The sequence below is a fragment of the Ammospiza caudacuta genome, chromosome 4 (genome assembly GCF_027887145.1).
Source record: "Ammospiza caudacuta isolate bAmmCau1 chromosome 4, bAmmCau1.pri, whole genome shotgun sequence".
Taxonomy (NCBI): Eukaryota; Metazoa; Chordata; class Aves; order Passeriformes; family Passerellidae; genus Ammospiza; species Ammospiza caudacuta.
The window spans coordinates 9,671,617-9,699,286 of NC_080596.1; the positions used below are offsets into that span (position 1 = coordinate 9,671,617).

A 27,670-nucleotide genomic window follows, 5' to 3' on the forward strand; every position below is an offset into this window, starting at 1 on the left:
GTGCGAGCTGTCAGGTTGGCGAGAGCGATGGGACCGGTCCTGAGCCCATCCAAGGCTCTGGTAGCCGTCAGGGCACCCAGGAAGAAGATTTTTGTCTCTTTTGTAGCCAGTCCCCCATGAAATTCACTGCATCTGCTACACACGAAAAAGGCTTTCTGTGCTGCCTTTCCCATGGCTGTGGGAAGATGCATAGGGAAGCTATACACCGTCCTTTAACCCAGACTTCAGCACTGGAGAGGTTGGAGATGAGGTGCAAGGAAAGGGTAAGGAGCTGCTGCTGATTCTGCTCTGGGTGCACACAGACAAAATGCAGTGGGGCAGGGAGGAGATTTAAAAGAAAAAACCCACCCAACCAACCAATCCCCAAAACCACCCCAAACAAACACAACTTGCATATTTATGTTGTTCCCATCCCAGCATTTTGACTTCTTAAAGCAAGTTCATCCACGCCATTTGTAAGTGCACATGAGGTAATGAGATGTTGTCTCAGACCTTCTCTTTTTCTCAACCCTAAATTTGCAAGCTGCACTCACAGTCCATGTGAAAGCAGAGTCAAATGCCACATGTTGCTAGTTTGCTCCTGGTATCATAACACAGAACTAAGCTGACTGCAAATCCAAGAGAAAATGAAAGCATTTTTTGATCAGATTAAATTTTCCAGAAGGACTCAGAATTAGGGAAGTCTTTCTCCCGCCCTCACAAGAGAAAAGTTTGACCTAGAATCTGAAAAGTCAAAAAGCCTCTTTATATTATCACTAGGGTGGAAGGAAAACAAAGAGAATTACCCAGTTCCATTAAAAACAGACCAGGGAATTAGGTCATGAGAGCATTAAGAAGCATTTTCCTTTAATAATTCCTGCAAGTCTGCTGAAAAACCTCATGACATTGGAACACATTTCAGAGTTGCAACTGTTAACACCTCCATGAAAAGCGCTGCTTACAAGGCAAGAGGCAGCAAGCTCTGCTGATTTATACTTTTCTGGTCCACCAGATTTTTGGCCTACCACGAAAAAAACTCTTTTGTGCCTTTTAGTGCAATTTAAAGGCAAGTGGTACTTATTTTCTTGCAAAGTACTTTGACAACAACAGCAGCAGCAGCCATTTTTGAGCTACAATTTTAAGTGAGTTTAGAAACATCAAGTAAGGATGGTCAATGTGCAATAAGTATAATGAATTTTCTCTCTTATTCTTAATTATATTTTCAGAATACACAGTACACGTTCCCTTCGTTACTGTAAAGAGGAAATTCTGTTTTCAAGGTAAGCCTTATGCACCTACTACAAAAGGACTTAGGCCTTCATATTAAACTCTGAAACCATTGAAATTGTGTCCTGCCAGCCTTAATTTTTAATATTTTGCGTTTATGTCAGTGAACATTTTTGGAGCCGTTTTGGATTTGTGCCCCAACTTGATCCTGCTTGGCTGCCAGGGTCACTCGATTGAAATATTAGATTCTCTAAAACCCCATAAACAAACTACAGAAGGTCAGAATGCTCCACCCATGATTAAAGGTAAACGTTAAGCCCATAATGAGCCCAATGAAGCCAATATTCACAATGTTTTTCTCATTAGTAAAATCTAGATTTACATACAATAATTTCAAAATAAGAGGCAAGATTTTAACTAGATGTGTGTCATTATCTTTGAAATCAAGTAATTTATATTAATGTTTCAGCTGATATTGAAAAGCTTAAGCAATGATTTTATAAACATGGCAGTTGTTATTACAGAAACACACAAACAACATTGTACATTTTTCCTGTGCTTTGATTATTGATCAATCATATTAAGTAGCATTTTGTCTTTAATTGCTCCCTCACATATATATGTATATAATATATATGAAGATATGTATTAAATTACATAGAGTTGCATTTATGAACTAGATAAATGTTAAAGGTAACCTGACAGTCAGACCATGTAATTCATGTTGGTTTTAAGCAGTATGTTAGCAAAACAAATGCTTTGTGAATTCAGGTTATTCATTGCCTTAGATCTCTGGGACAGGACCTATGTTTTTTCCCAGAGTATGAAACTTGACAATAATAGGTTTCTATTTCATGAATCAAAGCTACCATGTGCTACCACAATAAAAACATCAGCACATACTCTTGTAGAAACAGTCCTTTTCAGAGAAATTTTGCCTTGTGCTTTAGTGTGAGCTGTATTGGTACTTCAGAATAAGGCATAGAGCACCAAAGTATAGCACCTAGCAACAGATTTTACAGAATTTGTCCAATATTAGTACATTAGTACTTTAGTACATTTTGGAGACAAATATATTGGTGTACTGGTTTAAGGCAAATTTGTTACAGAATCTGCAAAGGAGGGCCCCTCCAGAAAGCAAAACGCACACGGCCCCTCCCCCCAACCAGTTCGGGAAAAAATTCCTTGGAGAGAGGTGGAAAGAACCTGTTTATTTGACTGGCACAGCACCCCCCAGCACACAAAATGAACAGCACCCGATGACGCCGCTCTGAGAAAGATGACAAAATCAGAAAGTCTCTTTCGTGGGTGGTGGCTCTGTTCTCAGTCCCTCCAGCGCTGGGCAGCTGCTGCAGCTGAACAGTGCAAACCCTCGGTGTTCCCAGGTCCCAGTCCGGAGCAGGTTCGAGATGGTCACAGAAACAGGAGAGGAGAAACAGTCCAGGAAGGAATGTGGACTGTTTACCTAGAACTAGCTAATAAGCAGAGGCCAAAGCAGAGCAGAAGCAAGAGCAGAAAAGGGAGCAAGCAAAGCAGCAAGCTGAAGCAAGAAGTGAAAAAAAACAGCCCTATGTACTGCTCGTCTCTGTATCCCTGATAAGGGAAACCCAAACAACACTTCCACTCTTCAGAGCCGGTCTTAAAGGCACAGAACAGATGAATGGGGATAGAAGCATCATAACGTCACCCCAGGACAATTGGCTCTATCTAGAGTGGTAAAATCCACTCCTTTTGCTTTTGTGCTTCAAGTCAAGCATATTCATGAAAATCCACCCATATATTTAAGAATACTCCTCTCACATATACCCCCATCCATACCTGCTAGAGTATCGCCCTTGCATAGTTGTTCTTGTGGGTATTTAATTGTATTTAATTTCCAAATACATGTATTTAATTTCCAAATACCTAGTAAGATGAGACTAAATATAATAGTTAATTCCTTTCATTCAGATTTTACTTAAAACACAACTCAGATTTTTTAACTTGAATAGTATTTTTGGCCTCCTGAAATCTTAAACATTAAACTGCTGTTCTTTCATGTTTTTGGAGCTGCCATAAATTGAAGCCACATGAAGTATGTTTTACTCCACTATTTCTCTATTTAAGGAAAAGTTAATCAGTAAGATCAATCTAGAAATAGCAAATTTGTTTGGAAAGACATCACATGCATGATCTCAATCTTTGCAAGAAACACCATCCTCATTTTTTGCCCGTCATAGCATGAATTTCCATTTGCAGGTAGAGTTAATCACAAGCTCCATCCTCCATCGATGATTAGCTCATTACCAGTCACATAGGCAGACTGAAATTACATAAAATAAACAATGATTTGAAGTAATTTTTCACATCTATTAATTACAGGGAAACACTTTCTTTAAATTAAAAAATATGCTTTCTTTTTATACACTTTTTTTGTTTTACAAAAATACCTGAGTAAGTAATATAATATCTAAATAGAAACAAACAGAAATTGAGGCCTTTTACTTAATTCAAGGAAGTGTGGCAAAAGTATTACTAGATGCATTTAGATGAGAATGCATCCTGGGAGCATAAATTTAAAAAAGCTAGACTTTAGATATCTTACCTGCAGGAGTAAATACCTCACACTGTGATGTTATTAGGTCTGTTCAGCTGAGCAGAATCTGATCAGTTCAGCCAATAATTATAATGGGACCTAACTAAAAAATTAAATTATATGGATAGTGGGGTAAGCAACTGAACTGTTGACATTCTTCCTTATGTCACTGCTGAAACATTCTGAATATATTGAAAAATTGGAATTCTGTTTACACACCATTGAAAACCCTGTGAGCAGACTGGAAAAATTATTAGCATTATGGAAATACTAAACCCAAAATGAAATTGAGAAACAGACTACTGACAAATAGCAACATTAATACTGAACTAAATCCACTGAAGTATTTTGACATGGACATTAGGACTGCTGGACATGTCCAGACAAATCCAGTCCAGTTTCTAGTCTCAGTAAAATCACAGCAGTTGAAATAACATTGGTGTGTGCTCATTAGTGTTGGTGCTGTTTGAAGTGGTCATATGGAGTCTGGTGTGTAACATCCACAGTGGGTCTGTTGTTTTCCTTATGCTGGGATGGCAGATTCACCCTGAGCATTAGCTAAAATCTCCAGCAGCTCTACTAATTCTACCTCCTTAAAACATGATCTAGCCATGGCACAAGCTTGGTAAAGCTGACAAGCGCATTTTGTTCACCATTCAGGATGACCTGGGGTCAGTCAGTTTGCTCAGGTGACATGCAACCACCAGGCTATGGCACCAAATACATAATGCCTTGCAATCACTGTCAACATTCAGAACACTTTTTGTATTGCAGGATGAACTCAGTAAAAGAACATAGTTCGGTTTTAATTTTTGTTATAATCCAGCTCAAAAAGAATGGAAATTGTCCTGAAACAAATACCCTCTTTACTGGGAATAACAAAGTAGTACAGGATTCTGTGACAAGACATTTCATTGTCTATACTTACTTCATCAGAGGCCAGGTACACACAGAGATGGGCCACTTCTTCTGCAGTAGCCATCCTGCCAGTCTTCTGTCTGGCCAGAAAGTCCTTCAGTGCCTGGATATGCAAGAGCATTTGGGATATCAAAAATAAAATCCCAATTATTTTTACCTACTGACATCTACAAAGCAGTATTGGAAACAGGCTTCTAGTCATAACTTCCTTTAGGGCATTACGTAGGGAATTAAAGCTGGAAAAACATAAAATCAACAGGGATATGAATTTCAGGTTGAAAAACATAAGGAGACTTTTAGAAAGCAGCTAAATCTCTGATTCTAGAATAAAGCCAACATAAAATTCTTCTTCCTTTGGTGGTAGATATTCCCATGTCCTTCAGATGAGAACTTAGCGTTATCTAATAATGATGGTTAAATATCCCAAATAATGTGGAAATGCATAGGCCAGAATGCTCTGTCTGTGCTGTTTTTGCACTTCCTTGTGGCTGATACATGCCACAATAGAAAATTTCCTCTGCTTTTGCACTGGATACTGTAACCAACACTTGAAGTTGCTTCCCTGGATGAGAGCCCCTGTGCATTCACTAACCAATATTGTCCTTCTGAGGCTTCAGTTCTGGTCTGGCTGTAAGGCTTCTGTCTCAAGTTCAAGCTGACCACACTTTCAAAGGAGACAGCAATGTTAAGTTATCCACAATACTCTGAAATTGAGGACATTCTTGAATATGGGCAGAAGTACAACTATATATTCGTTTTTAAAAGAGAGTTAAACATATATACATGTGACCAAGCTAATAAATTGCTTTCTCACCTGTTCTGGGTTAGGCCGGGCTTGGATTCTTTCCTGTAAAGATGGTGTGTCAACAGTTCCTAAGCAAAATTTTAAATTCAGTGTTAAAAATCAACTGCATCAGCAATCACAACAAAAGTTTATTTGTTCTATTTGTATGTCTTAACACCTATATTTAACTTTGCAATATAATTCAGGAGAAAGACTACAAAGCCACCAACAGAGCACAGAGTTTTAAATTTCTATAGAAGGCAAGAGTTTTGAGAATTTGTTTCAATATTTTTTGTATGGTTAAACAATGGTCGGACTGTTAGGTAGCTCTTGTCTGCTTCTAACTTCTGAGACTGCATCTTTGAAAAGAACCATTCAATTACTGTGTAATGTATGTGTAAAGTGCAGCTACTAGGTTAATCAGACTGAACATCCAGTTTAACCACAGAACAACAACTTTTCTATATTAAGCCTTTCAAGCCTGCCCTGTTCTTGTAGACTGCTGGTAACTTCAGTTAACACTTCCAAGTCTATTCTTTGTTAAAAAAAGCCAGACTCAATCTGGCCTTCTCGCATCTGCTCCTAGATCACAGGATAATGTAAGAACACTTACCAGGACACACACAGTTGCATCTGATGCCTTGCTCAATGAAATCAGCGGCCACAGCCTTTGTCAGCCCAATAACTGCTGCCTTTGAGGTACTGTAGGCACACCTGTTCACAACTCCTAACACAAGGTCCATGTCAAGGCAGCACAGAAACAGAGTTATAAAGGAAAAAAAGAGCCAAGATTGTTCAATATACACCTGCTTCTGGACTCCAGCATTTCCTGTAGCAGTTGTAGCTGCTCCATAAGGGCAGGCTAGTTGGAATGCCAACTGCCAGATTCTACTCAGGTATACACCAGAGGAAAGCACACAATCTTTCAATAGTTCAAGTCTGGGGAATTGTCTAGAAAACGTAACAAGCAGCAAAGATTTGGGAACAGTAGAAATCCATCTGTTAGTCATGATCAGGCTTCTTTTGAAAGCATAGTTATAGCACTTATGTAATTGTCATTTCTTTATTATATCTCTGAAGAACATATGTACCAAGATATCACTGGAAGTAATACCTTCTTAGTTAATACATACTGGTAAAAAGAATGCTACAAAACATTAAAAAAGCTTAGAGGTAAGGATCTTGGAGTTTCTACAATTTTCTATCTGTCTCCTTGCATTTATGTTTGAGTTGAATGTGTTCCCTTTTTTTCCCTAACTGATCCCTCCACAGGATTTAGAAATAGCTTTGAATTTAGAATGTCCTCTAAGTTCAAGGTGGCACAATATTTATATTGTGTATCCATCACCTTTATTTATACAAGGACTTCTATATAAATTTACATATTTATATCAGGATTTATATAAGGAACTCTAGCAAGCTACTGACCTTTGATGCTGGATGCCACAGAAGACATATTTATAATATTTCCAGATTTCTGTTTAAGCATCTGCAAAGAGAGTACTTATGTCACTCAAATGCAAACTGTTTTGTCATCTGCAGGTTCAGCAAAACAGCCCACAGCAACACACAGAACAGCCCTACTTGATACACAGGGCAATAAAGCTCAGTTGGCATGGGTAGGTGCCATTGACTGAAGCAGTAAAGCAGAGTCTGAAATTCTCCCTCAGTTCCCCTGAGCCATGTCAGGATTGAACACTATGGCAGGAAAGGATTTTTTCCTAGGTTGCCACCTCTCAGTCATTGCCCTCTGTCACAACAGTAAGTTACACCACACAGACATCTGCCCTTACCATCTACAAATGAAGCAACTCACTGATCCCACTCAAACTCTTCTTGTTTTGGAGAAGACTAAAGCACAACACTCTAGCATCTATGAATTGTAATTTTCTTCAAGTTATGACCTTTTTAGGCATCCTAAAATCTGATATGCCTGACATTCTTAAAAACCCCCAAACTTTGAAAATTAAGTTCAGCTAAGAAAAAAACCACCGCCAAACAAACTAAAAACCAAACCAACCAAGCAAAAAAACCTGGAAGAATACTGAAAATAATAGCTGTCATCCAGTCATAGTCACAGCTTTCAAATCTGGCCTTGGCATTTATGGGAATGCAAACACCTTATTCAGTCCACAAGGTTTTGTACACCCAAACCTAGTGATTATGGAAAAACCAAGAAGCGTCTTGGAGCTGCTACGTTCACTGAGCTGTTGTGCTCTAATCAGCATCCCTGAATTTTTTCACAGGATAGTCTCCAGAGCTGTACAAAATTCATATTAAAATAGATGATTTATTTACACTTTGTAGCAGTGGTATTGTGCAGCTGTGTGCTGTAGTAGAATAAGTTAGCACTGTATTGCAAAGACTGCATCACTGCTCTGCATAAAGTCTGAAGTATTTTAGCTATTTTACATATGCCAACTCCCCAGATAAATCCTCTCTACCATATCCTTTAGATAAATTGTCTACTTGAAATATGCAATGAAGAGAATGTTTAATAGTAGGATAACTATACTCTAAGGGCCCCCCATCCAAAGTGGCACGCTTGTATTTTGTACACTGCCACAGTGGCAGCAACTCTGATCTGTCACACTTTAAACAATGCAGCAGAGACTGAAAGTCATGGGCAGCCAAGCCTTGCCTTGGGGAGGAATGTCTTGATCATCAGGTACATGCTGCGAACATTGAGGTTCATCGTGAAGTCCCAGTCTTGCTCCTCACACTCCAGAATTGTTCCATGATGAACAAACCTAGAATGAGTGCATAAAGTGGATTACTGTCTGTAGATTACATTTCTGTGACTCTTTTTCCACTGCCGTTTTGTAGCAATTAACTTTTCCAAGCTTTAAAGAGAGCTCCTTTGAAGAATGCAAACAGCAGTGTATTTCTTCTGGTAAATATCAAGGACACAAAGCAGACTCAATATGTGCAACAAAATGATTGGCAACAGAAGAACCAAAAAAAAGAGAAAAAGCACTAGCAGACTGTCAGGCTTTGTTCACTGTTGTGCTGGAAGGGCCAAAGCCATTGGTACAGGGTACCCATAGAGTGAGGAAAACACAAGTTCCAGAGCTGTTCTATCTTGTCCTAGGTTATGTGGCTGTGCAAAAAAAGTCCAGTTTTGATGGAAACACATGGAGGTTTCTATTAAGAATATAAAATCCCTTAAAACATAACAAATAAAATGCATTGAAGTAATAGAAAGTAGTTCTGGAGGACAGGGAAAACTGGAAAAACAGTAGTAGCAAAGAGATTCTGGTTACCCTGCAACGTTACAGAGGACATCAATCTTTTCAATCTCCTTGGCCAGATTTTCTATCTGCTCCTTTTTGGTGACATCCAGAACCCGTATCTGAATGCCTAGAAAAAACACAGCATTTGCTTCAATGTATTTCATTGAGCTGAGTGTTTTTCTGATGTGCTGAGGATAGCACTTGAAATTCAATTCACTCAATGATTAAGTTTGTGCAGTGGTTAATCTGGGACAGCATATGATGCTATTTCAAATTTCAGGAGAGAATGAAAATGATCAACTGTTTTAATTGTTATACAGCATGACAAGCAGATGAGCTAGCTTAATTTACTATAAAAACATTCCAAAGAAGTTTGAATTGCACTGTAGTCTCACAGAAGAATTAGAGAACTCATATAATCATAATAAACTTTCACACTCATTATCATAGAATAACACCTGGAACTAGTTACATGTGTCGTACAGTCTCACTACATGCCACATTCTCATGTGTAGTTGATGATATTATGAATGAGCTTTATATAATTTAATTAATAAAGCAAAATTATTTTGCATAGACAATTAAAATCATGAGGGCAGTCACTCTGGAACAGGGTCCTGCAGATGAAATTCCATCCTTAGAGATGTTCAGAACTTAATGAAACATAGCCCCGAGCAACCTGCTCTAACCAGTGCCACTTTGAGCACTAGATGGAACTACACGGCGTCCCAAAGTCTAACCCAACAGATATGATTCCATGAAACACTGTAAAGCTCTCTGTAAAGCATCTGAGTATTGTCAAAGGAGAATTTGATTTGAAATGGATAAAACCCTGGGTTTTTTTGAAACCAAAGCACCAAGCTTTGGTTTCCATGAAAAGGCTTTCTGTGCCTTAGTTAAATGTAGAGACACTTTTGAAGAGATTTGTGCATTCGATCAGACTACAGGCTGGTGATTAACATCACATTGGAATTACCTCTCCTGGATAAAATTCAAAGACCTCAAAGTGCCAAGTCTTGATGAATTATAGACTGACTAATCTTATGTCTAAAGGATGGAAATGGCTCTGAGTATATGGAAAATTATTTCTTTCCTTGTGAGCGTACTAGCAGAGGAAAAAAATGTAACATTTTCCCAAATACCCTCAGAAGGAACCCGAAAAGCCCTCAAGTTCCGAAACAATTACAAAGGGATTTCTTTATGTGAGCTCCATTTGGCAGAGCCTGAAAGTCATGCTAAAAGTTGTGCCAGCTGTGGTTTTGTGTATTTTACTGTCAGCCTTTAGTAGGAATTCTTTAAATCCACTTTCTTTTCTCAAATCAAGTTAGAAGCATTGTCAGCTGTGAACTACACCAAGTCTTATTTTTATTTCAATACTGAAAAAATACTTTTTAACCTACTATCCCACTTGTGATTAGAAACACGCCTGTGCAAAACCTGCTCCTTGAAGCATGTTCCTGTGTTGGCAGTACAAAACAACCTTCAGGCCTGAACATTTATACCACAGAATAGGCATATCTAGTGTTGCTAGAATTAGATTTCTAAAGACATATGGATTCTATAGGACAATACAGAATGCATTAAAAGGACAAGCCAAGTATGGACCATAGAAATGCAAGACACTAGGTTTACCTTTTTGTATAGTGGGATGTTCTCTTGATCAGAGAAAAAAAACATCCCATGCCTTCCAGAGTGATGCACTTGATAATTAGCCTAGTGAAGGCAAAAGGTAACTGAAATGGGTGCTGTTCCAGCAAACGTCAACTTCTTCTGTGACACAAGAAAATCAATTATTCCACATGTCTGGAATAATACTCTGATATGCTGACGTTGCAATATTTTACATGGCAAATCTCTGTTCTTTTATACCACAGCATAAAGCAATGCAAACATCAGAAGAACTAGTCTGGTTTTCTTTTTTCCTGTCTTTTTCAAGTTTTCCAATCCTCAAAATGTATCTCAGACAGCCTACACAAAACTTGTAAGAGCTGAACTAATGCCTGATGTAGGGCCATTTACCTGGATATTTCCCCAGTTCTTGCAGTTTAGACTCATTGATGTCTGTAGCAATGACTTTGGCTCCTTCTTTAGCAAAAGCCTGGAGAACACAGAAACAGTTTATATTTAGATATTCCAGGTCATGCCAGAAATAAAATCTGTTTTCTTTTCAGGTGCTTTTTGGCTTGAAATAGGAGCCAAGCCAAGCTGAAGGTAGCTGATATCTAAGTTTTCATTCTGGGCATATCAGGGAGTTGCAGACAACTATTTAACTTTGTGTGATAAGACAGATTTAAGGTGTTTTCCCTAAAGGAAGGAATCTATAAATAAAGTATAAGAACAGTAACAAGACTAAGATAATGGAAATTATTATTGCCCTTATTAGCTGCAGTAGTAAGCAATGGGGCTAGAACTGTCTGTATTGTTAGATTTAAATCTAATTTAAATCCATTGTTAGATTAAAATATTACAAAATTTGACAGGTAAAGGCAGAAGTCATAAACCAGGATTTTAAAAACAAATCCTTTGTATCCAAGTAATTGGAATAGAACAATATTGAAAGCAGCATGACTTTTGATATTTAACCAGAGACACTGCTTCATTCTTGACAAACTCCTCAAAAGCCTCTTTTTATTGTGATTACTGATAAATCAACAGCTAAGGAAGTAAATTCTGTCAAAAGTATTCTGACATCTTGGACTGTAACCCCTTATCTTCAAAATAGGTGTCCCAAGTGCAGCTTAAGAGGATAGTGACATTAACCATACCAGCTTTTCATGGTTGGTTGGGTATTTACAAAGTGAAGTCATCAGGAGAATTACCTGCTCCTTGGACTGAGTGATTCATGTAAGAGCCAAGATCAGCAGTCTTCTGTGTTCTCAGCCACACGAATGAGAAACTAACCAGTCTAGCAAAAATGCTACAGGAGCTTTTCCTGAGCTGTTAATTACATTAGAGAGATAACAAGATAATTCTACTGGGTTTTTTATTTGCCATGGAAAAGGGAAGTAGCAGGAGAAGAACTGGTCAAAAGGAGTTATAAGCTAACTGGAAAGTTAATACATACCTTAAATTCTGTTTAACAGTAATCAAACAACATTCGTAAAGGGTTCCTTACAGTTGCTCATTGTGAACAATGTGCTACTATCATGTGAACTTGGTTTTGTCAGTCATGAATATAGGTAAAATACCTTGGCTTTACTGTAAGGGATCCTCACAGTATCCAGCCTTAGACCAGGAAATATTCCCTCTATCATCTCTATTTTCTTCCAGAACAAAGCAACAGAGATGTTGAATAAAAGGTACAGGCAGTACCAACCATATATTGTTAAAAAAGCAGATGCAGCTGTCCTCAAATCTGGTTCTTATCCTTGTCTAACATCTCCACTCAAAGATTTTCATAAATTGAAACAGCACAAAGCCTGCATGATACAGCATAGTGACTACATTATTCCCTGATTTTTTCACTGTGTGCTTCTAACATCATCTGTGGTTTATTAATTCAAGAACTGGTTTGGTGCAGGTGTCACTGGACAAGCTAGAATGAGAGACCTTGCACAGGCCCAGCAGAACAAACATTTTCCAACTTACAATAGCAGCTGCTCGGCCAATGCCCTGTGCTGCTGCAGACAACAGGATGATCTTCCCATCCAGCCGCCCCATGGCGCTGACCTGCACGGGAATGAACAGAAATTTAGCAAACAAGGCAACACCATCCCCCCCTGGAATCAGATGCAAACACATTCCCAAAACTAGACACGATCCAGGGTGTACCTCTGCCATCACAATTGTCCTGTGGCCCTCAGTTTTCCAGAGTTCTGAGAGGCAGGGCTGCCCCATCTTTTTCTTTTTTTTTAGTAGTACGTAAAGGGTCTCAAGAAGTCAAAAGGCATTTGAGCTCAGAAGTTAAGCTTCATTATAACAGAAATTTGATTTTATTTTTTCTTAAACGGGCAAAAAAAAAAAAAAAGGCAGTACAATAATTGATAACACTAGATTTAGTGTTTCCACTATCTCTGGTATTCTCAGAAAGCAGGTCTGTCTTCTGTTTCTCTACAAACTTTTCCATGTCCTAGACTGCAATACATCCCACACAATGCCCTGGCCTTGGTATCTGCCCTCAGTTGTCTTAGGAATCCTCCAGCACAGCAGGCTCCCAGTCCCAGTGAAGCAGGAAAGTGTGGGGGAATGAAGCCCCCAGTCTTGCCTCTTGTTCCCTGTTCTCAGGGAACACTGAGTGTGCCTGGGGCAGTAGGGAACCTCTAGGATCTGCTACCTTAGCCTAGGTGGAGCAGCCAAAAGGCAAAATACAGCCTTGTTTAAGTGCTGTGTTAGGTTTAACGAAATACAGCATACAAAAATGCAGGCAAACAAGTGAAAACAAATACCAAATCTCAAAGAACTTCCTAAAAAGTGAGGTCCCTGTGTTCTAGTCACAGTGAAATATCTGGAGTTTGTTAATTGGGTTCCCCATAAGCTAAACTGCTGCATTCTCATACTCCTCCAAGCAACTTCGTCTATGTAGATATGGGTGTAGAAAGGTGTCATAAGAACAAAGTCCTTAAATATACACACAAATCCAACACATCAAGTACTTCACTGGGAAATTAAAATAAAGGTACCATAATCTTCCCTATGTTAGCAGCCAGTGCTGTCCTCTATAGATGTTCAAATCCATGCTGTGACTCAGATTACTGAGTCAAATTTAGTATCCTACTTTTTGAATAAATTATTCTTTTATTTTGATCAGAAATTCTTTATTGTTAGATGTTTTTCTTAACAAAAGTTGCACCAAAACTGTTTCCTGCAAGTTACACATTCAACAAATGAGACTTCTGAAGCAATGTAATGGAAGAATTTTTTTTCTTTCCAAAAGCCACCTGGACCAGTTCAAGTACTTGCCCAAAATGCCTTAACACGTGGGAAGCAAAATGCATTATAAATACATTTTTCAATCTAATAGTCATGTTTTATGAACATTTGCCATACTGATTCTACGAAGCCTTTACAAATAAATATTAATACAGTCACTCACCAAGAGATCTAGAACAGCTTTGCTATATTCACCGACCCTTGTACCAAAGGAAGTTCTATATTTTTTTTTTTCCCTGTGCTTGTTGGGATTTGTAGTCCAACCTGGACGAACGTAATTTCCTGTTGAAATACTGAGATGCTGCCATCTAGTGAAACTGAGGATTTTAAAAAAGTGTGATTTTTCTCCTGCACACGAAAGGACACAAAAGTATCACCAGCATTAGCTGACTCTTACAATGGGAATTCAAGAGATCAGTAGGATTCCCACCAAAAGGCCACAAACCTGTTTTTCAAGCAATGTCTTTCTGCAATGTAGATTATCAAATTCCAAACCAGGACAAAACTTATGTGACTATTTTTTATTGTTGTTAAACTGGAGATTTGCCAACTTATCTTTTGTTTCTAGTGGTTTAACTAGCATATATTAAAGCAGAATGAATGTCATTAGACTGAAAAATTCTAGAACAAACTAATTTAGCTATAAGCTCACACCAGACTTAAAGCTATCTGATAGTATTATTAAGGAATTTGGTGTCCTGCCTAAACATCAGTTAGTTCTCAGAAAAGCCACTTCTGTGGATAAAATGGGACACACATACACAGAAGTTCAGTTTATCCTGTGTTTCTGCTAAGGTTTTCTTTCTTTTTAAAGCTTTCTAAATCAGCTCCCCAGTAAACAAAACCTGTAATGACTCAATTTGCTAAAAGCACTTATCCTTATGCCCCTAAGCTTTTGCCACCTGTTGCAATAAGTTTCTGCTTTTTTTAGTTCAATCACCAGAAAAATCACCAAACGTAGTTGTTTCAAGCAAGTAATAATTAACAAAAAAACCAATGGAAATTGTATATAGAAGAGGTATATATTTATATACACCTTCTTTCCCAATTCTGGAAGAAAAAATATCAGTCTAATTCATTTATTAGAACAACAAAATGCTGGTGGCCAAAGGAAATCTCGTTTATCATAGTAGGAAAAAAAAAGTAACAAACCAAACAAAAAAAAAACCAACCCAAAACAAACCCAGAAAACTTACAACCAACCTCAAAAAAGAAACCACCACAGACCTACCAGCACTTTGTATTTATCCTTATCCCTGTCAGAAAATAAACTCCTGTGGCTGTGATCAGAAATAAGACATTGCAGTGCCCGACTCTGTAATGGTATTTGGAACCTGTATATCATCATGCCTTTAAAAGCTTTCCAAAACACATTCCAGGCTAGAGATTGAGATAAATCCTTGCAGCTTACAGGAAAAGTAGTTGGCAGTTTCCAGCCAAAGTAAATAGAAGGTTGATTCTTTACCAAAGAAGTACCTCCATCAGGTATATAATCCTTGTGTGCCTCCTCCAGTTCCAGTAACTGCTGAATGCTCAGGAACATGTCAGTGGAGGCATCTGCTTGTCAGTTTGGGTGATCCTAACAGGACCTAGCATCACAGAGATTTGTTCCTCTAAAATAAGGATGATGCTTTTGATGCAGGTATCTTCCTTAGGGTATGACTTTCTCATCTCATGGTAATGATTTTATCCTTAGTGGAGTTGATCACAGGCTCTGAGTGGCCAATTCCTATTTAGTTGGTAAAGGAGTGCAGGAAAGAGAGGAGGATCTATATTTTAGACTTCAACCATTTTCTGATAGACCCAAAGAATTAAATAAAACTTTGACAATAGTAAATATCTGCACAAGTAATTACTGCAGAAGGTTATAGAGGATGGAGACAAGAATAATAATAATAATAATGGAAGTGATGAAATCAGTGTAAAAGACTAATTTGGTAACATTTAGACACAATGTTGCAGTCAGCATCCCTGGATCATAGCACAAGTGAACAGCAAAACCATTTTTACATATTTAACACAAACTTTATTGTCAAGTCAAAATTTCTTGTATAAAACATACAAAATGTAGGTCTCACAATACAGATAAGTAGGTTAATGAGTCCATCTTGCCCCAATGATCTGGTTTGTTTTCCCTTCACTAGAGAAGCAGAAAAGTGTGAAGTTCATTGCTTCCTACTTTAAAAAAGTGCAATTAGACAACTTCAGACAGGTATATTGAAAAATTATGCAAAATTCAAAGTTATTCACTGTACCATAATTGGCTGAGCTGCAGAAACTTTTAAGGAGTTTAAGAGGAACCCTTGATTGTGTGCTCTACAAACACAAGATCAGTAACTTCGGTTGCAGTGACCTAAGAAGTCAAGATTGTGGTGAAAATGCAGTTTTTGTTGGCCCAAAGAATATATGGTATAAAAACCACATGCTAAGAAACAAAAAGAATATTTCTTGCCAAGTCAACAGCACTCTGAAGATTGAAATATCAACACCTCAGAAAAGGGCTGTTTTAGGAATGACAGAATGAAAACTTTGAGACTGAGAAGTTTCACAGTAGATTAGTTTGTGATCCATTCCTTTTCCCTTTTTTTTTAATACATTAGCTTCCCTTTCCTATGAAAAAAATCCACACCAAAACACCAAAGTAGAACATCAGCAGCTTAGCAGGTTGTGGGGCAACATCTGGTTTTCCATCTTTGTCCTCATATTCCAGCTTTCTCAGCTGTGAGAAGTAGAAACTCCAAGACAGCAAAGATGGAAGCAGCTGATGGTTTTTAACCTGAAGCAATTTTCTTTTGTATATGCAGATCCTGGCTGTAGGCACTGTAAGGGCAGCTTACAACAGAGCATCTTTACTGGGTTTTGCAGTCAGGGGCTTTATCTCTGTCTGGAGTCCCAAAGAAGTGCCTAAGATGTTCTTGTGTGGACTCTCTGCCCTCAGGTCGTGTATCTGTACAGAAGACAAGAACATTAAAGACTTTCTTAGTTAGACAAGCAGCAGGAGTACAGTGATTTAATCTTGATTAGTGTTTTGTCTGTCAGCTATGAAAGCTTCCCTCTGGGGAGCTTTGTGTTGTGAGGAAAGCTGTGCTGTTACCAAGTGGCCATCACAAAACCAAATAATGAGTCATGTTCTTTATGGAAGCCTGCTACTAATACCTCAAAACCTGGCTACTCTTCAACATGTCTGCTGGAGCCCTCTGAAAGCTGTGAGAAGCATGAGGGCAGAAGGTCACTAAAAGTCATCAGGCCAGATACAAGAAATCTGAAGTGATGCTGAGGAACAGAAGTTCTCATCAAAACAGCTATTATTGCAGCTGGGACCATGCAGAGTAGCAAATGCAACATCAAAGGCTAAAGTCTACCATCTTGAAAAACTTCAGAAAAAAGCTAACCAGTTAACTTTATATAGTTTTACCAGAAATCTGTGCTTAAGCAAAGTTAAAAAAGCAAAACATTTTAGAACACCAGTTATCTAATAACAATATTTTGCTGATTCACTTCTAAAAGTCACTCATCAACAGTTCCACTGTAGAAAAGGAAAAAAAGGTTTGTATATTCTTCAGCAGGCGAAGGATTCATTTTAGTATTTTGATTCTGTAGAGCACACAGAAGCTTCACAGCTCAGATGGTCTGCTTTTCAACAGTCATATGACAATCCATTCAGGAACACTGTTACCATGCAAGTTTCAGATCTCAGGCCATCCCTTACATTTTGCATCTTCAAATCTTATAGGACACTACCACTGTGTTACGTACCTGTTAGCACACCCAAGTTGGAATTATCAAAGAAATTTGTTGGACGAGTCGGATTTAGAGGTTTTGGTAGGTCCTGAGTCACTGTTTCCTGAGAAACAGTTTCCTTACAGGGTGAAGGTGTTTGCTCTTTAAAGAAGTATGACACTGCCTTCTTAGGAGACTTTGGTATTGTCTCTCGAGTAGTTTCTCTTAAGGATTGTTCTCTCAATTTTAGTGCTCTTTGTTTCCATTTCCTGAGTTCTTCTTTCAGTTGAAGTTCATCACTGCAAAGAAAAGAACCCCAGCATTCAATTAAGGAAAGTTTAAAGCAATTTCTTTAAGAAAAAATTCCTGAAGAACAGAGAGTTCCTGTATTTTCAGATGATGTGTGACAGACATGGCAGTATAATAGTTGTGTATCTTGATTTCAGAGGATTTTTTTTAAACTGAAATTCCTTCCAATGTACAATTCAAGTGTAGCTTCCATAATTTAAAAGATTATTAAGAAAGTAAGCAATTTAAAGTTCAAAAGGCCTCTATGGCTTTATAAGCCATAAAACACTAGCTTTAAATAAAAGTTCATGATGTGATATCTAAAACCAATGGTTACTCATTTCTATAGGTCTCCCAGAAACATACACTAATGATGTACATAAATACATAAATGTACATAAATGATTTGACATGCTGCTAGTCAGCTGTCCGCTTACCTCAATAGAAGGTCATTTTGTTTCTTCAGCTGCAAGTTCTCTTTCTGTAGCTTGGCTTGTTCAGATTTTAGAACAAGTATTTGTGTGCTCTGCACAATACCACTGCCACCACCACAAGTAAGGGGTTTTTGGGGTTGCTGAGGATCTGCTTCTTTCAGCACTAGAAAATAGATTTATACAAGTGTGTGTGCATAATTTGGAGAGTGCTTAAAATCAAACCAATACATTTTTTAGCCTATTTCTTTTGTGGTCTTATATGTCAAACTTCACTGGGTTACAAGTGCCATTCCAACAGTTACTATTTTTTCTACAAAAAATACACCTCCCACTATTCACACTGCCAGGGAGATAATAAGAAACATGACAGATTCTTCACTGGGCCATTTAGAGGTAAACTAGTTATTGTTCCAGGTATGTCATAGCTTTGATTAGAACTAGGTATTCATATGTCAAGGAGAAAGTGGCAACATGAGCTACCACCACTGCAGCTTATCCCTCCACAAGAGCAAACGTGGCTGGAGAAAAACACAAGAACTGCTGTGATTGTAATGCAGTTCATATGCAGCTGATGGAATCTACTTTCCATCTCATCTTCCAATGCACCCAGTTCCCCTCATACCCTTTGAGTACAAGGCCTGCATCTCAATCTCATCTTCAAAGATTTAGCCTCAAAACTCAGAGTTTAACATGAAAGAGTCCCTTCTATTTATCTTGAATTTACCAGTAACATCTTGCTCTTGGTATGCTCTCCTCAGTTCTTCTTTTAGCTTTGTTAACTGCTGTTCTTGGTGTTCTGCAAGGGCTTCATAATTAGCAAGTCTATATGAAGCAGAAAGGGAGGGGGAAAAAAACCCACAAAAAACCTCAGTTTAATAATTATTACAGTTTCAGCTGAATACCAATGAGCTATCAAATACAAGACACAGCCATGTTTTACAAGAAAAACTACATAAACCTGGTTGTCAGTTAGCTTTTGGATAAAGTGCACCCAAAAGCTGGACTAATTATTTTTGGTGTATCCTTCTCTCTAATCAAGTAGAGAGTGCTTTCAGTTATTGCTTTCCCCTTGCCTTCTTTTGTGAGAACAGTTATTTCATATATGGCTGAACACAGTTGATTGAGAAATTTTGGTGGGTGTATAGGGAAGAAGTTTTGTAAGCAACCCAAGGTGTGTAGATTTTACTTTCTCTAACCACTATGAAAACTTACAACACCTCAAGCTGAATGCTAACTACTTATTATGTAGGAAAAGAGCAAAGCAGAAGCTAAGAATGAAGTAGTTGAGAATTGTAAGATAAAATTTGAACTTACTTCCTTTCAAAGGAGTTGGATTGTTTGATTCTTTCCATATCACATTTTACCAATTGTGTTTTGAGATGGTCAATTTCTTCTTTGTACAGCTCAGCACCTTCATCTAATTTTGCCTGAAAATAAAATATTTAGTACAAATAAGGGCTTTTTACTTAGCAATGAAATTAAGGGATGTTTACCTTGTATCTTTACTATAGATCTGCTGGATTTTGCAGGACAAGACCAGGAGCAGGAAGTTATTTTCCACTAAGGTGGCTCACATTACCAACTAGCACTATAGTAGCAGTTGGTATCCTACACTGGTGTATTACATGCTACCATATTTTAGGAAGTTTTGCTGACTTCTGTGCAGATATAAATCTGTGAATTCTAAATTAGCATGCAAATGTTGAGTAAATAGATCATGTTTCAGTTTAAAAGTTTTAAGATGTTTCAAGTGCTTCAGAAATGCATCACATACAAGTGACACAGTTTATAGAATTGTAATATGGATTCTAAATGTTGCCACTGATGGTTGCACTGGTAGAATGTGAAACTGGCTGCTAAACAAGCAAGTGGAATTTACTCTAGGAATGCCATACAGAATAAATACATTGACTGGAGATATGGAGAGCTATGTTTCACCTACAACTGTTGTCAAGCCTGCTTTGTGTCTTTAATCAGAGGAGAAAGAAGAGTGAAGTATTTTGCTCATACCTGAAGACTCTGTTTCTCTGTTAAGGCAGTCCTGAGGCAATTATCCATCTCATTCAGTTTGGCTTGCAGTTGGGTGAGCTCACTTGTCTCTGTTCTTATTCTCATCTGTGCTTGTAACTTGCTTATCCTGTCATCTCTCTCTTTGATACTTTCTCCCACTTCATTTATTACATTTTCTAACTTCTGAATTTTTACTTCCATAGCCTATTGAGATACATCAATCAGTCAGTTATGAGCAGTAACAGTAACAGCACACGATCATATTCTTAGCAAGAACTAGCAAAAACCCAAACCACACAAAAAAAAATCCCAACACTACAGGCTCTATAGCAACTCTTCATGTCCAAGTCACTGTTTTATGTCACCTTTTAATAGTCTAGAACACTCAAGTCTAAGAAAAGAAAAAGTGTTTTGGAGAAGGGTAACTGTGGCATAAAAAAATGAATTATCAATTCTTGTGATTAAATAGAGAATTCTTCTCCAGCTTCATGTATAGTGAATACCATATACTTACAGGAAGCATCAAGAGTATCACCCTATTAAAGTCAATACTTCCAAAGCAAATAAAAGCTTTCATATCAATTTCTAAACTCAACATCTATTTGTGTACAGAAATCAGGCAATTAAAATAATCATGTTACAGGCAAGAGCTCAAAATTGCACTTTGGAAATAAAAGAGCTACTGAAATAAAGTGTACTCTATTTGTATTGTGGTGGCATAGATTTAAAGTTGCCATCAATCCTTATTTTCAGTTTGGAGTACTCTCCCTTAGAAAGCAAGCATTAAAGAAGCTTTCCTCAGAAGCAAGTACTGGTACCTTTTTATCTTGTTCTGCAGCCTTTAATTTATTATGAAGCCTATAATTTTCTTCTTCTAATGCCAGACTGGCAGAGCCACCAGGGGCCAGTTTTTCTTTTAGAGTGTTTAGATACTGAAGCAACTCTTCATTTTTCTCTTTTCTTTGTTTTAATTCAACATCAGCATTTTTACTATAATCAGCAGTTCTGGCATCCAGTTCTGAAGAAAGTTCAAGGAGTATCTGAAAATCAGAAGCATTACATAGAATATTTTTTTAATCTGCTAGAAATATGGCAAGTGAAGAAACAGGAAGTACCTTAGCCTGCATTATTATCACATTCTTGTTTCAGTGCCCCATTTGACAATGCTTGCTGTCAGAAATAGTATCATTATCACTCAAAGAACAGTTTAATTTACAAAAGAACAGGAGGCAGGAAGGGGCACAAGACACGATGATAGTGTATTGCAGGTTTACAAGTATTTCTGCATTAACTCAAACTCTACTATTAAAGAAACAAAATGAACTATAATGGGAAGACTTCTTGAAAGTCAGCCAGAGAAAACCTAATTATTCACAGATTTTTCTTACTAGAATGTATTCACTGACTAAAGGGAATTAAACCTGCACATTGGACTATTCTAGAAACCCACATGTTTAACATGTCAGATAAATAAAAACTTCACAATTTTCAGGAAATGACAATGTTTACTAGATTTTTGTTTGTTAAAAGCTTTGATCTACATAATATTAGGTTAGGGAATTCTTGTGAAAACCTTGCCAACACTGCAAAATCCTAAAAGCGTCAAGACAGACTATTAACTCTACAGAAGAAACTTATAAAAATAGGCTAAACTTAAGATTTAATCAGAAAGATGAAATCTTGTGAAATCCTGTTCATAGTGCACTAAATCCTGAAAAATGCTCTCCAGATTTCCAAAAGAGGCAAGCGGTAAGCATGAGAAAGAAAGGAGTGCAAATATAAATTTGACTGAGTCAAAAATGGCTATAGTAGTTTTGATAAAGTTTGGCAAGACAAGCAACATTTTTCAGAATTCAGAATAATAAAACCCCAAATAAACAACCCTATTCCCATTTATTAACTAGTAAGTCTTTTAGAAAGCAACTTTTCAAGTTTAAAAAACTTTTGAAAATCTTTTAAATATTCCTACATTTTACAGTTGAAGTATGAGTAAATGCTGATAATAAATGAATGATGATTTAAGAGCCTTTTTTGTGTTTTGTTTTCAATCATAGGCATTTGCAGTGCTTACACGAAACAGATCTCTGATTCTGTAACATTTAATTTTACCTTCACTTTAGGAGTCCAGAATTTAAAAATTTGCAGGAGTCTTTCATTATCTTTCTTTAGTTCTTCTTTCAATTCCTCTGTATCCCAGTGAGTTTCTGAACAAACTTCCCAGAACTGTATTGTTTCTTTTCTAGCACTTGCTTCCTGGTCTAACTCTGCTTCTATGCAGAGAAGTTCATTTTCCATTTCTGATACATCTTTGAGAATGCTCTTAAAAAAAAGGGAATTAAAATTTAAGTACTGGTTTGATTATCACATGTCTAAATATACCTTCTGTCCTCTCACTTATCAGTATAGCAGGGAGTCTGTTTTAGCATCTAATTATCATTTCAAAGGAGTTTTGCTAGACTTAAAATTACACCCTATTGGGAAAGCAAGAAGACAATCCATGTTCCTGGGACACGTGGAAGGGGGGGGGAAAGTGCTTATTAGCAAAAGTTTATTCCATTGTTTTAGAACAAGTTATCTTGGTATTGAATAGTATGTAATGTAGAGGGCAATTTAGTAAATAACAGTCACAAGTATTTTCCAACCTAATAATTTTATTTTCAGCTGCTTTATGAAGCAAAACCTTATTATAGAACTAGCAGCATAAAAAATACCTCTATTTTTTCACCCCTCCCTTAAAAGAAGTTTTAACAGATAAAGCCAATGCCATTAGATTCCCACCACCACATGACCCCATGCCTTGGAATGGGTTTTTATTGTCTATTTTTTTCCCCAAATATTACCTCTGCATCCAAGTAGAAACTCTGCAGTCCTTCACAGCTGTTTAACTCTTGAGATGATACTTCATTCTGCTTCAAATTAATCTTCCTGAGACACTGAATCTGGGACTGTAGGTGATCTTGTTTTCTCTTTTCCTCCAGCAATTCCATTTCATACTTGTGAACAGTAGTGTGATATTCTCTTCTCTTTGTGCAAACAGAGCCGAAGAGAAGCTGTTGCAGAAGCACAGAATCTATCAGTGAGCCTGTTTTAAAATGGTACCCTGCATCCAGCTAAAATACAGTATTTTATAATTCAATTTATTTACTCTCTGAGCCTCTAAATGTCCAGGATAACTAACATGACTAAGAAAATCAGGTTCACATGTGCATTATAGTAATGGCATGTAAGCCTTTTAGCTGAGAGCACTTGTCCAGTACGCTATTTGCTGTAGACTCCAAAAAAGCCAAGAAGTCTAAAAGGCTGAGACAGTCTTACACAAATCTAAACTTTGAAAAACAAAGTGTTCTTTGTTATATTTATTTTCTCTTGGAGTTGTGAAAGGTGCAGATGATCTATAAGAATAATATCATTGTGCTGATTTAAAACTTTATTCTAGCAGAGCTCACTAGTTGAATCTTAAACATCTTTAACCATGAAAGTTAAAAGCCAACTATGGAAAAAATTAAACCTACAATGTCTGTGTTAAGTTATAAAATGAGACCCTTTGGAATATTAGTTCAGCTTCCAAGTTAATGGTTATTTGTAGACATCACTGACTCTCAAGAACCTCAGCCCCTCTCTCTAGGCCTCTGCATGTTTCCATGCTCTAACCAAAAAAACCCCCAGCCCTTAGTATTTCATGGTAAATAAAAGAAACAGAAAAAACTGTCATTCACTGTACCTCTGCATATGTTAACAGGAATTCTTCCCCAATTACCCTTAACCTTTTTGCTAATAATTTTAGCCCAATGGAGAAACTGATTCCAAACGGGGGAAGGCTGTAAAATCAAACTACCTGGGCAGTTTTGCAGAGTAAGGTTGCATCTCCAATCCATCTTGCATATCTCTTTCCCCCCACAGAGAAATAGTCATCTATTATTTGATTTATTTGATTTTTCTGTACTCTAGTACAGAAAGGAAACTCCATTTTCCAATTAAAATGGAATAATATTAATGTAATAATTCTGTGCAAAGCAGCAACTACAGTTAAAAACTAAGTTTGATTTACAGTTTAAGATTGTAAAGCAATTACTCTTCAGCTTATTTTCTCCAATATATGGATTCTCAAAATGCAAAGCTAGAGTACATAAAATCCTAGCTGTTACCATTGAGAGTTTATTTTAAAAAACCCCAAACCCAAATCCAAACAATATGAAGCATCCACATATTCAGCATTATAAGTTGGTACCTTCAATTTGGTCAATAATTTCTGGAGACGAGTGTTAATATCCTCATTTTTAGTTTGAAGCGTTTTGACTTGTTTACTCTGCTCCAGTGGAAGCTGAGGTAGTATCACAGCTAGCAGTGCTTTCTGACTGTTCAGTTCACTCTTCAGCTTAAGAGACACTGTAGATAGACATTCATATCTCTTCCCCATACTTGGGAATTTCTCAAGAAGCTCCTAAATGCAAGAGAAACAGATTAATTTGTTCACAATGAGGAAAAGTGTGATTAGCTATAAACAGAAACATAAAATAAATTACCTGACTCCAGGACTAACCCCTACAGTATGTACTGGTTTTACAACAGGAAAAGTTATTATGATTAAGACTTCAGTTTTGACTTGCTATGAGGATATGACAACAACACCAATCCAGGCACAAACCCAGATAATTACCCAGGCAAAGTGCTTCTGTTTCAGGTTCAACAGCTGAACTGCCAGGTCACAACACACCCCATGCAGTGCTACAGGCTGGGGGAATAGTGTCTGGAAAGCTTCCCAGCAGGAAAGGAGCTGGGAGTGCTGGTCAGTAGCTGGCAGAACATGAGCCAGGGTGTTCCCCAGTGGCCCAGAAGGCCAAGGGCATCCTGGCTTGTGTCAGGAATAGTGTGGCCAGCAGGACTACAAAAGGGATCAGCACTAGCAAGGCCACACCTCAAATCCTGTGTTCAGCTCTGGGCCCCTCACTACAAAAAGAACATGGTGGTGCTGGGGAGTGTCCAGAGAAGGGCAATGGAGCTGGGGAAGGGTCTGGAGCACAGGTTCTGTGGAGTGGGTGTGGGAGTTGGGGGCGTTTCAGCCTGGAGAAAAGGAGACTGCAGGAAGATCTTATCATTCTACAACTGCCTGAAAGGAGGGCATAGCCCTCTTTGGGGGTCAGCCTCTTGTCTCCAGTAATGTGTGATAAGTTGCACTAAGGGAGGTTTAGACTGGTTATTAGGAAAAATTTCTGAATTGAAAAGGCTGCCAACCTCTGGAACAGGCTGCCCAGGGAAGTGGTGGAATCACCATCCTTGAAGCTACTTCAAACATTTGTACACCTGGCACTTAGGGACATGGTTTAGCAGTGATCATGGCAGTGCTGGTTTAAGGGCTGGAATCTATAATCTAAGAGATTATAGATTCCAACCTAAATGATTCTATGAGCCTGTATGACTAGTTATTTTCATTGAGGTGGCTGGACAGTAATGAAAGCAAGTGAGATATTCTGTGACCATTAAGTTGATGTGCAACCACTGAACAACAACAGCAAATCAAATGATCCCATGGTAGGCAGCACCTTAGCAAGACATTCAAACCACTTTATACATAATGCACAAAAGGCTTATGCTCCATGACAAGTGTCATTAAGTTTCTATGTGCATCCTTAAAACAAACAGAAAAATAAGCTTACCTTAATTTTCAATGTTTTGTCTGTCAAGCTGTCATTGGCCACCTGCTCTGCAATATCCATTGGGTTTACCTGAATGGACATATTGTTCAGGTTTCTCTGCTTCATTTGTTCTAAAGCATCTTGCAGTTTTGCCTTTGTTTCAACACACTAAAATAAAAATATATTTAAGTACCAGTTGAGATGAGAAATTATGAATAACTCAGGTATGCAAATTGCAACACCCACCATCTCAGAACTTCTTTGCAATTCTGTCTTGAGCTGGTCCCGCTCAGACCTGACATCCTGAAGAAGTTTTTGTAGCTCATCTTTTTCTTGACTAACTGATGAGATTTGTTCTTTAAGTTGTAAAGAGTGATTAGTTCTTTCAGCTAATAACTGGTCCTTCTCACATGAGACGCTATTTAATGTCTTAGTTAACTGTTGAATCTACAATGAACAGTGGAGAAAAACACAAATCACAAGTTGGTGGTTGTGGTCTTTATACACCCTATGAAGTAGTAAAATCAGTTGTGTCAAATACAAAAATCACAAATCTTAATCACTAAAAATCACACTAGTGGAAAAAAAAGTTGAAAAATAATTCTGGTGTTCTAATCACATGGAAAAGAATTACAAGGAAGAGGAACAGCATGACACCCAAAAAGTTTATATCAGTCGACTTTGGTTTTCTGTAAACAAGTGGAATCCAAGGAAAAGGGAATCAACCTATGTCTATATCATAAGAAAATTAAAATAAATAGAAGATGAGCACAAAAGATGGACAATATCTTTACATTTCCTCAACTGGAGAGTAATATATGCTAAACTGAAGCAATCCTCAATTACACTCTTTCATCTACAAAGGAAAAATTTGACAGGTGAAAAGCTGCAAAAGAAACAATATGAAAAGCATGAGTAGACCAGAATTAGGTCCAAGATTTTCAAACATTGTCAGGCATTCAGAAAGTGTGCAAAGCACCAACTATTCAAAACTCAGTTAAGTCCAGAATGTATACAGAGGGCCTTTTAAAAAGGTGGAAGACATGTTCAATTTCTGATAATTATATTAAAAATGCACACAAATGATAAATTCACGTTCATTCTAAAACTGGACCAATCCAACGGGTTACAAGGCTGAGATCAGTAGACAAAGTTATTCCTAAAAATCAATAAAGAAATGTAGACAAAATCCATTGCCCACGGTTCATGCATGTTTGCCAACCATAAAGCTTATAGGCTGAGAATAAAAAGAGTTTGTGCAAATGTTTAGCATATGAGCAATGAAACATCGGAATACAAAGTAGTGACCAAACACCACAACTCCGCACCTGGTTTGTCAGGCTGTCCTTCAAAGTCTCTGACTGCCTCTGAACCTTTAACAAGTGTTCTTCCCTTTCCTTACAAGTCTCTACCATGTGCTGAAGCTCATCCTTCTCCTTGTTAAGTGAAGTGATTCTCTCAAGCTGCTCACTCATTGCCCTTTCAGTTTGCTGCTTTTCTGCCAGGAGGTCGCCATACTCAGCTGAGACGCGAGTCAGGTTTTCAGTGACTTCAGTGAGCTGCAAAGAACAAATCCAAAGCAGGACTGGTATTTGTAATCACCTCTTGCATGGGCAAAAATAACTTGATGCTTTGGAGAAAATACAACCAGTAACATTATATGCTCCTAAGATTTCTTGTCCCAGTAATGAAGTTTAGATTGAAGAGTGTCGTTGGATCATCATCCAGAAGCAGTGTCTGTACATATGGGTTGTTGTAAATGGATTGTTTTAGGGAAAATAATACCCCCAGTGGTTTCCAGATATAGTAAGCCAAAAATAAAAAAAAAAAAACAAACCCAATTTTGCTTAAAAGCCAATCAAATGTCAGTGCTTCTGTCTCAGTGGAAGGCAGAAGTAAAGTGTGGGAAAACATGCAAGACATTCTAAATCCATAAAAATGTCTTAAGTGCTGTATGCATAGGAGATATCACAATATGCTAAAATAAAACCGAAAATCCA

General features: G+C 37.7%; 2 protein-coding genes across 4 annotated transcripts in view; both read right to left on the reverse strand.

Annotated features, from left to right (window-relative positions):
• Window positions 1-1,816: 1,816 nt before the first annotated feature.
• BDH2 (3-hydroxybutyrate dehydrogenase 2) lies at window positions 1,817-13,798 on the reverse strand. Of its 2 annotated transcripts, none has more exons than XM_058803645.1 (10): window positions 13,749-13,798; window positions 12,305-12,385; window positions 10,736-10,814; window positions 8,747-8,843; window positions 8,125-8,233; window positions 6,912-6,972; window positions 6,097-6,210; window positions 5,514-5,572; window positions 4,710-4,802; window positions 1,817-3,508 (listed from the first exon to the last, which is right to left on the reverse strand). In XM_058803645.1, the coding sequence occupies exons 2-10, from the start codon at window positions 12,374-12,376 to the stop codon at window positions 3,455-3,457; spliced, it is 738 nt and encodes a 245-aa protein (XP_058659628.1). In that variant the 5' UTR covers window positions 12,377-12,385; window positions 13,749-13,798; the 3' UTR covers window positions 1,817-3,454. The 2 variants fall into 2 exon arrangements, with proteins under 2 accessions (XP_058659628.1, XP_058659630.1); XM_058803647.1 differs by lacking the exon at window positions 1,817-3,508 and adding an exon at window positions 3,791-3,884.
• Window positions 13,799-15,624: 1,826 nt separating this feature from the next.
• CENPE (centromere protein E) overlaps window positions 15,625-27,670 on the reverse strand; it is a 37,783-nt gene continuing 25,737 nt past the window's right edge. For both annotated transcript variants that reach the window (XM_058803347.1, XM_058803346.1), the window contains exons 31-43: window positions 26,999-27,229; window positions 25,917-26,117; window positions 25,692-25,838; window positions 24,266-24,478; window positions 22,878-23,087; window positions 22,147-22,356; window positions 20,856-21,077; window positions 20,038-20,241; window positions 19,342-19,454; window positions 18,752-18,849; window positions 18,031-18,190; window positions 17,342-17,604; window positions 15,625-16,532 (exon numbers count right to left, since the gene is read on the reverse strand). In XM_058803347.1, the coding sequence (XP_058659330.1) occupies window positions 16,435-16,532; window positions 17,342-17,604; window positions 18,031-18,190; window positions 18,752-18,849; window positions 19,342-19,454; window positions 20,038-20,241; window positions 20,856-21,077; window positions 22,147-22,356; window positions 22,878-23,087; window positions 24,266-24,478; window positions 25,692-25,838; window positions 25,917-26,117; window positions 26,999-27,229 (2,370 nt within the window). In that variant the 3' untranslated portion in view covers window positions 15,625-16,434. The remainder of the gene's footprint in view (window positions 16,533-17,341; window positions 17,605-18,030; window positions 18,191-18,751; window positions 18,850-19,341; window positions 19,455-20,037; window positions 20,242-20,855; window positions 21,078-22,146; window positions 22,357-22,877; window positions 23,088-24,265; window positions 24,479-25,691; window positions 25,839-25,916; window positions 26,118-26,998; window positions 27,230-27,670) is intronic.

Bases quoted from the DNA above. Each gene is read 5' to 3' on its own strand.
- BDH2 (XM_058803645.1), bottom strand. From the start codon at position 12,376: ATGGGGCGGCTGGATGGGAAGATCATCCTGTTGTCTGCAGCAGCACAG. The intron at 6,211-6,911 runs GTCAGTAGCTTG...ACCTTGTGTTAG, and splicing joins TGTGGCATCCAGCATCAAAG to GAGTTGTGAACAGGTGTGCC. The intron at 4,803-5,513 runs GTGAGAAAGCAA...TTGCATATCCAG, and splicing joins CCCGGCCTAACCCAGAACAG to GCACTGAAGGACTTTCTGGC.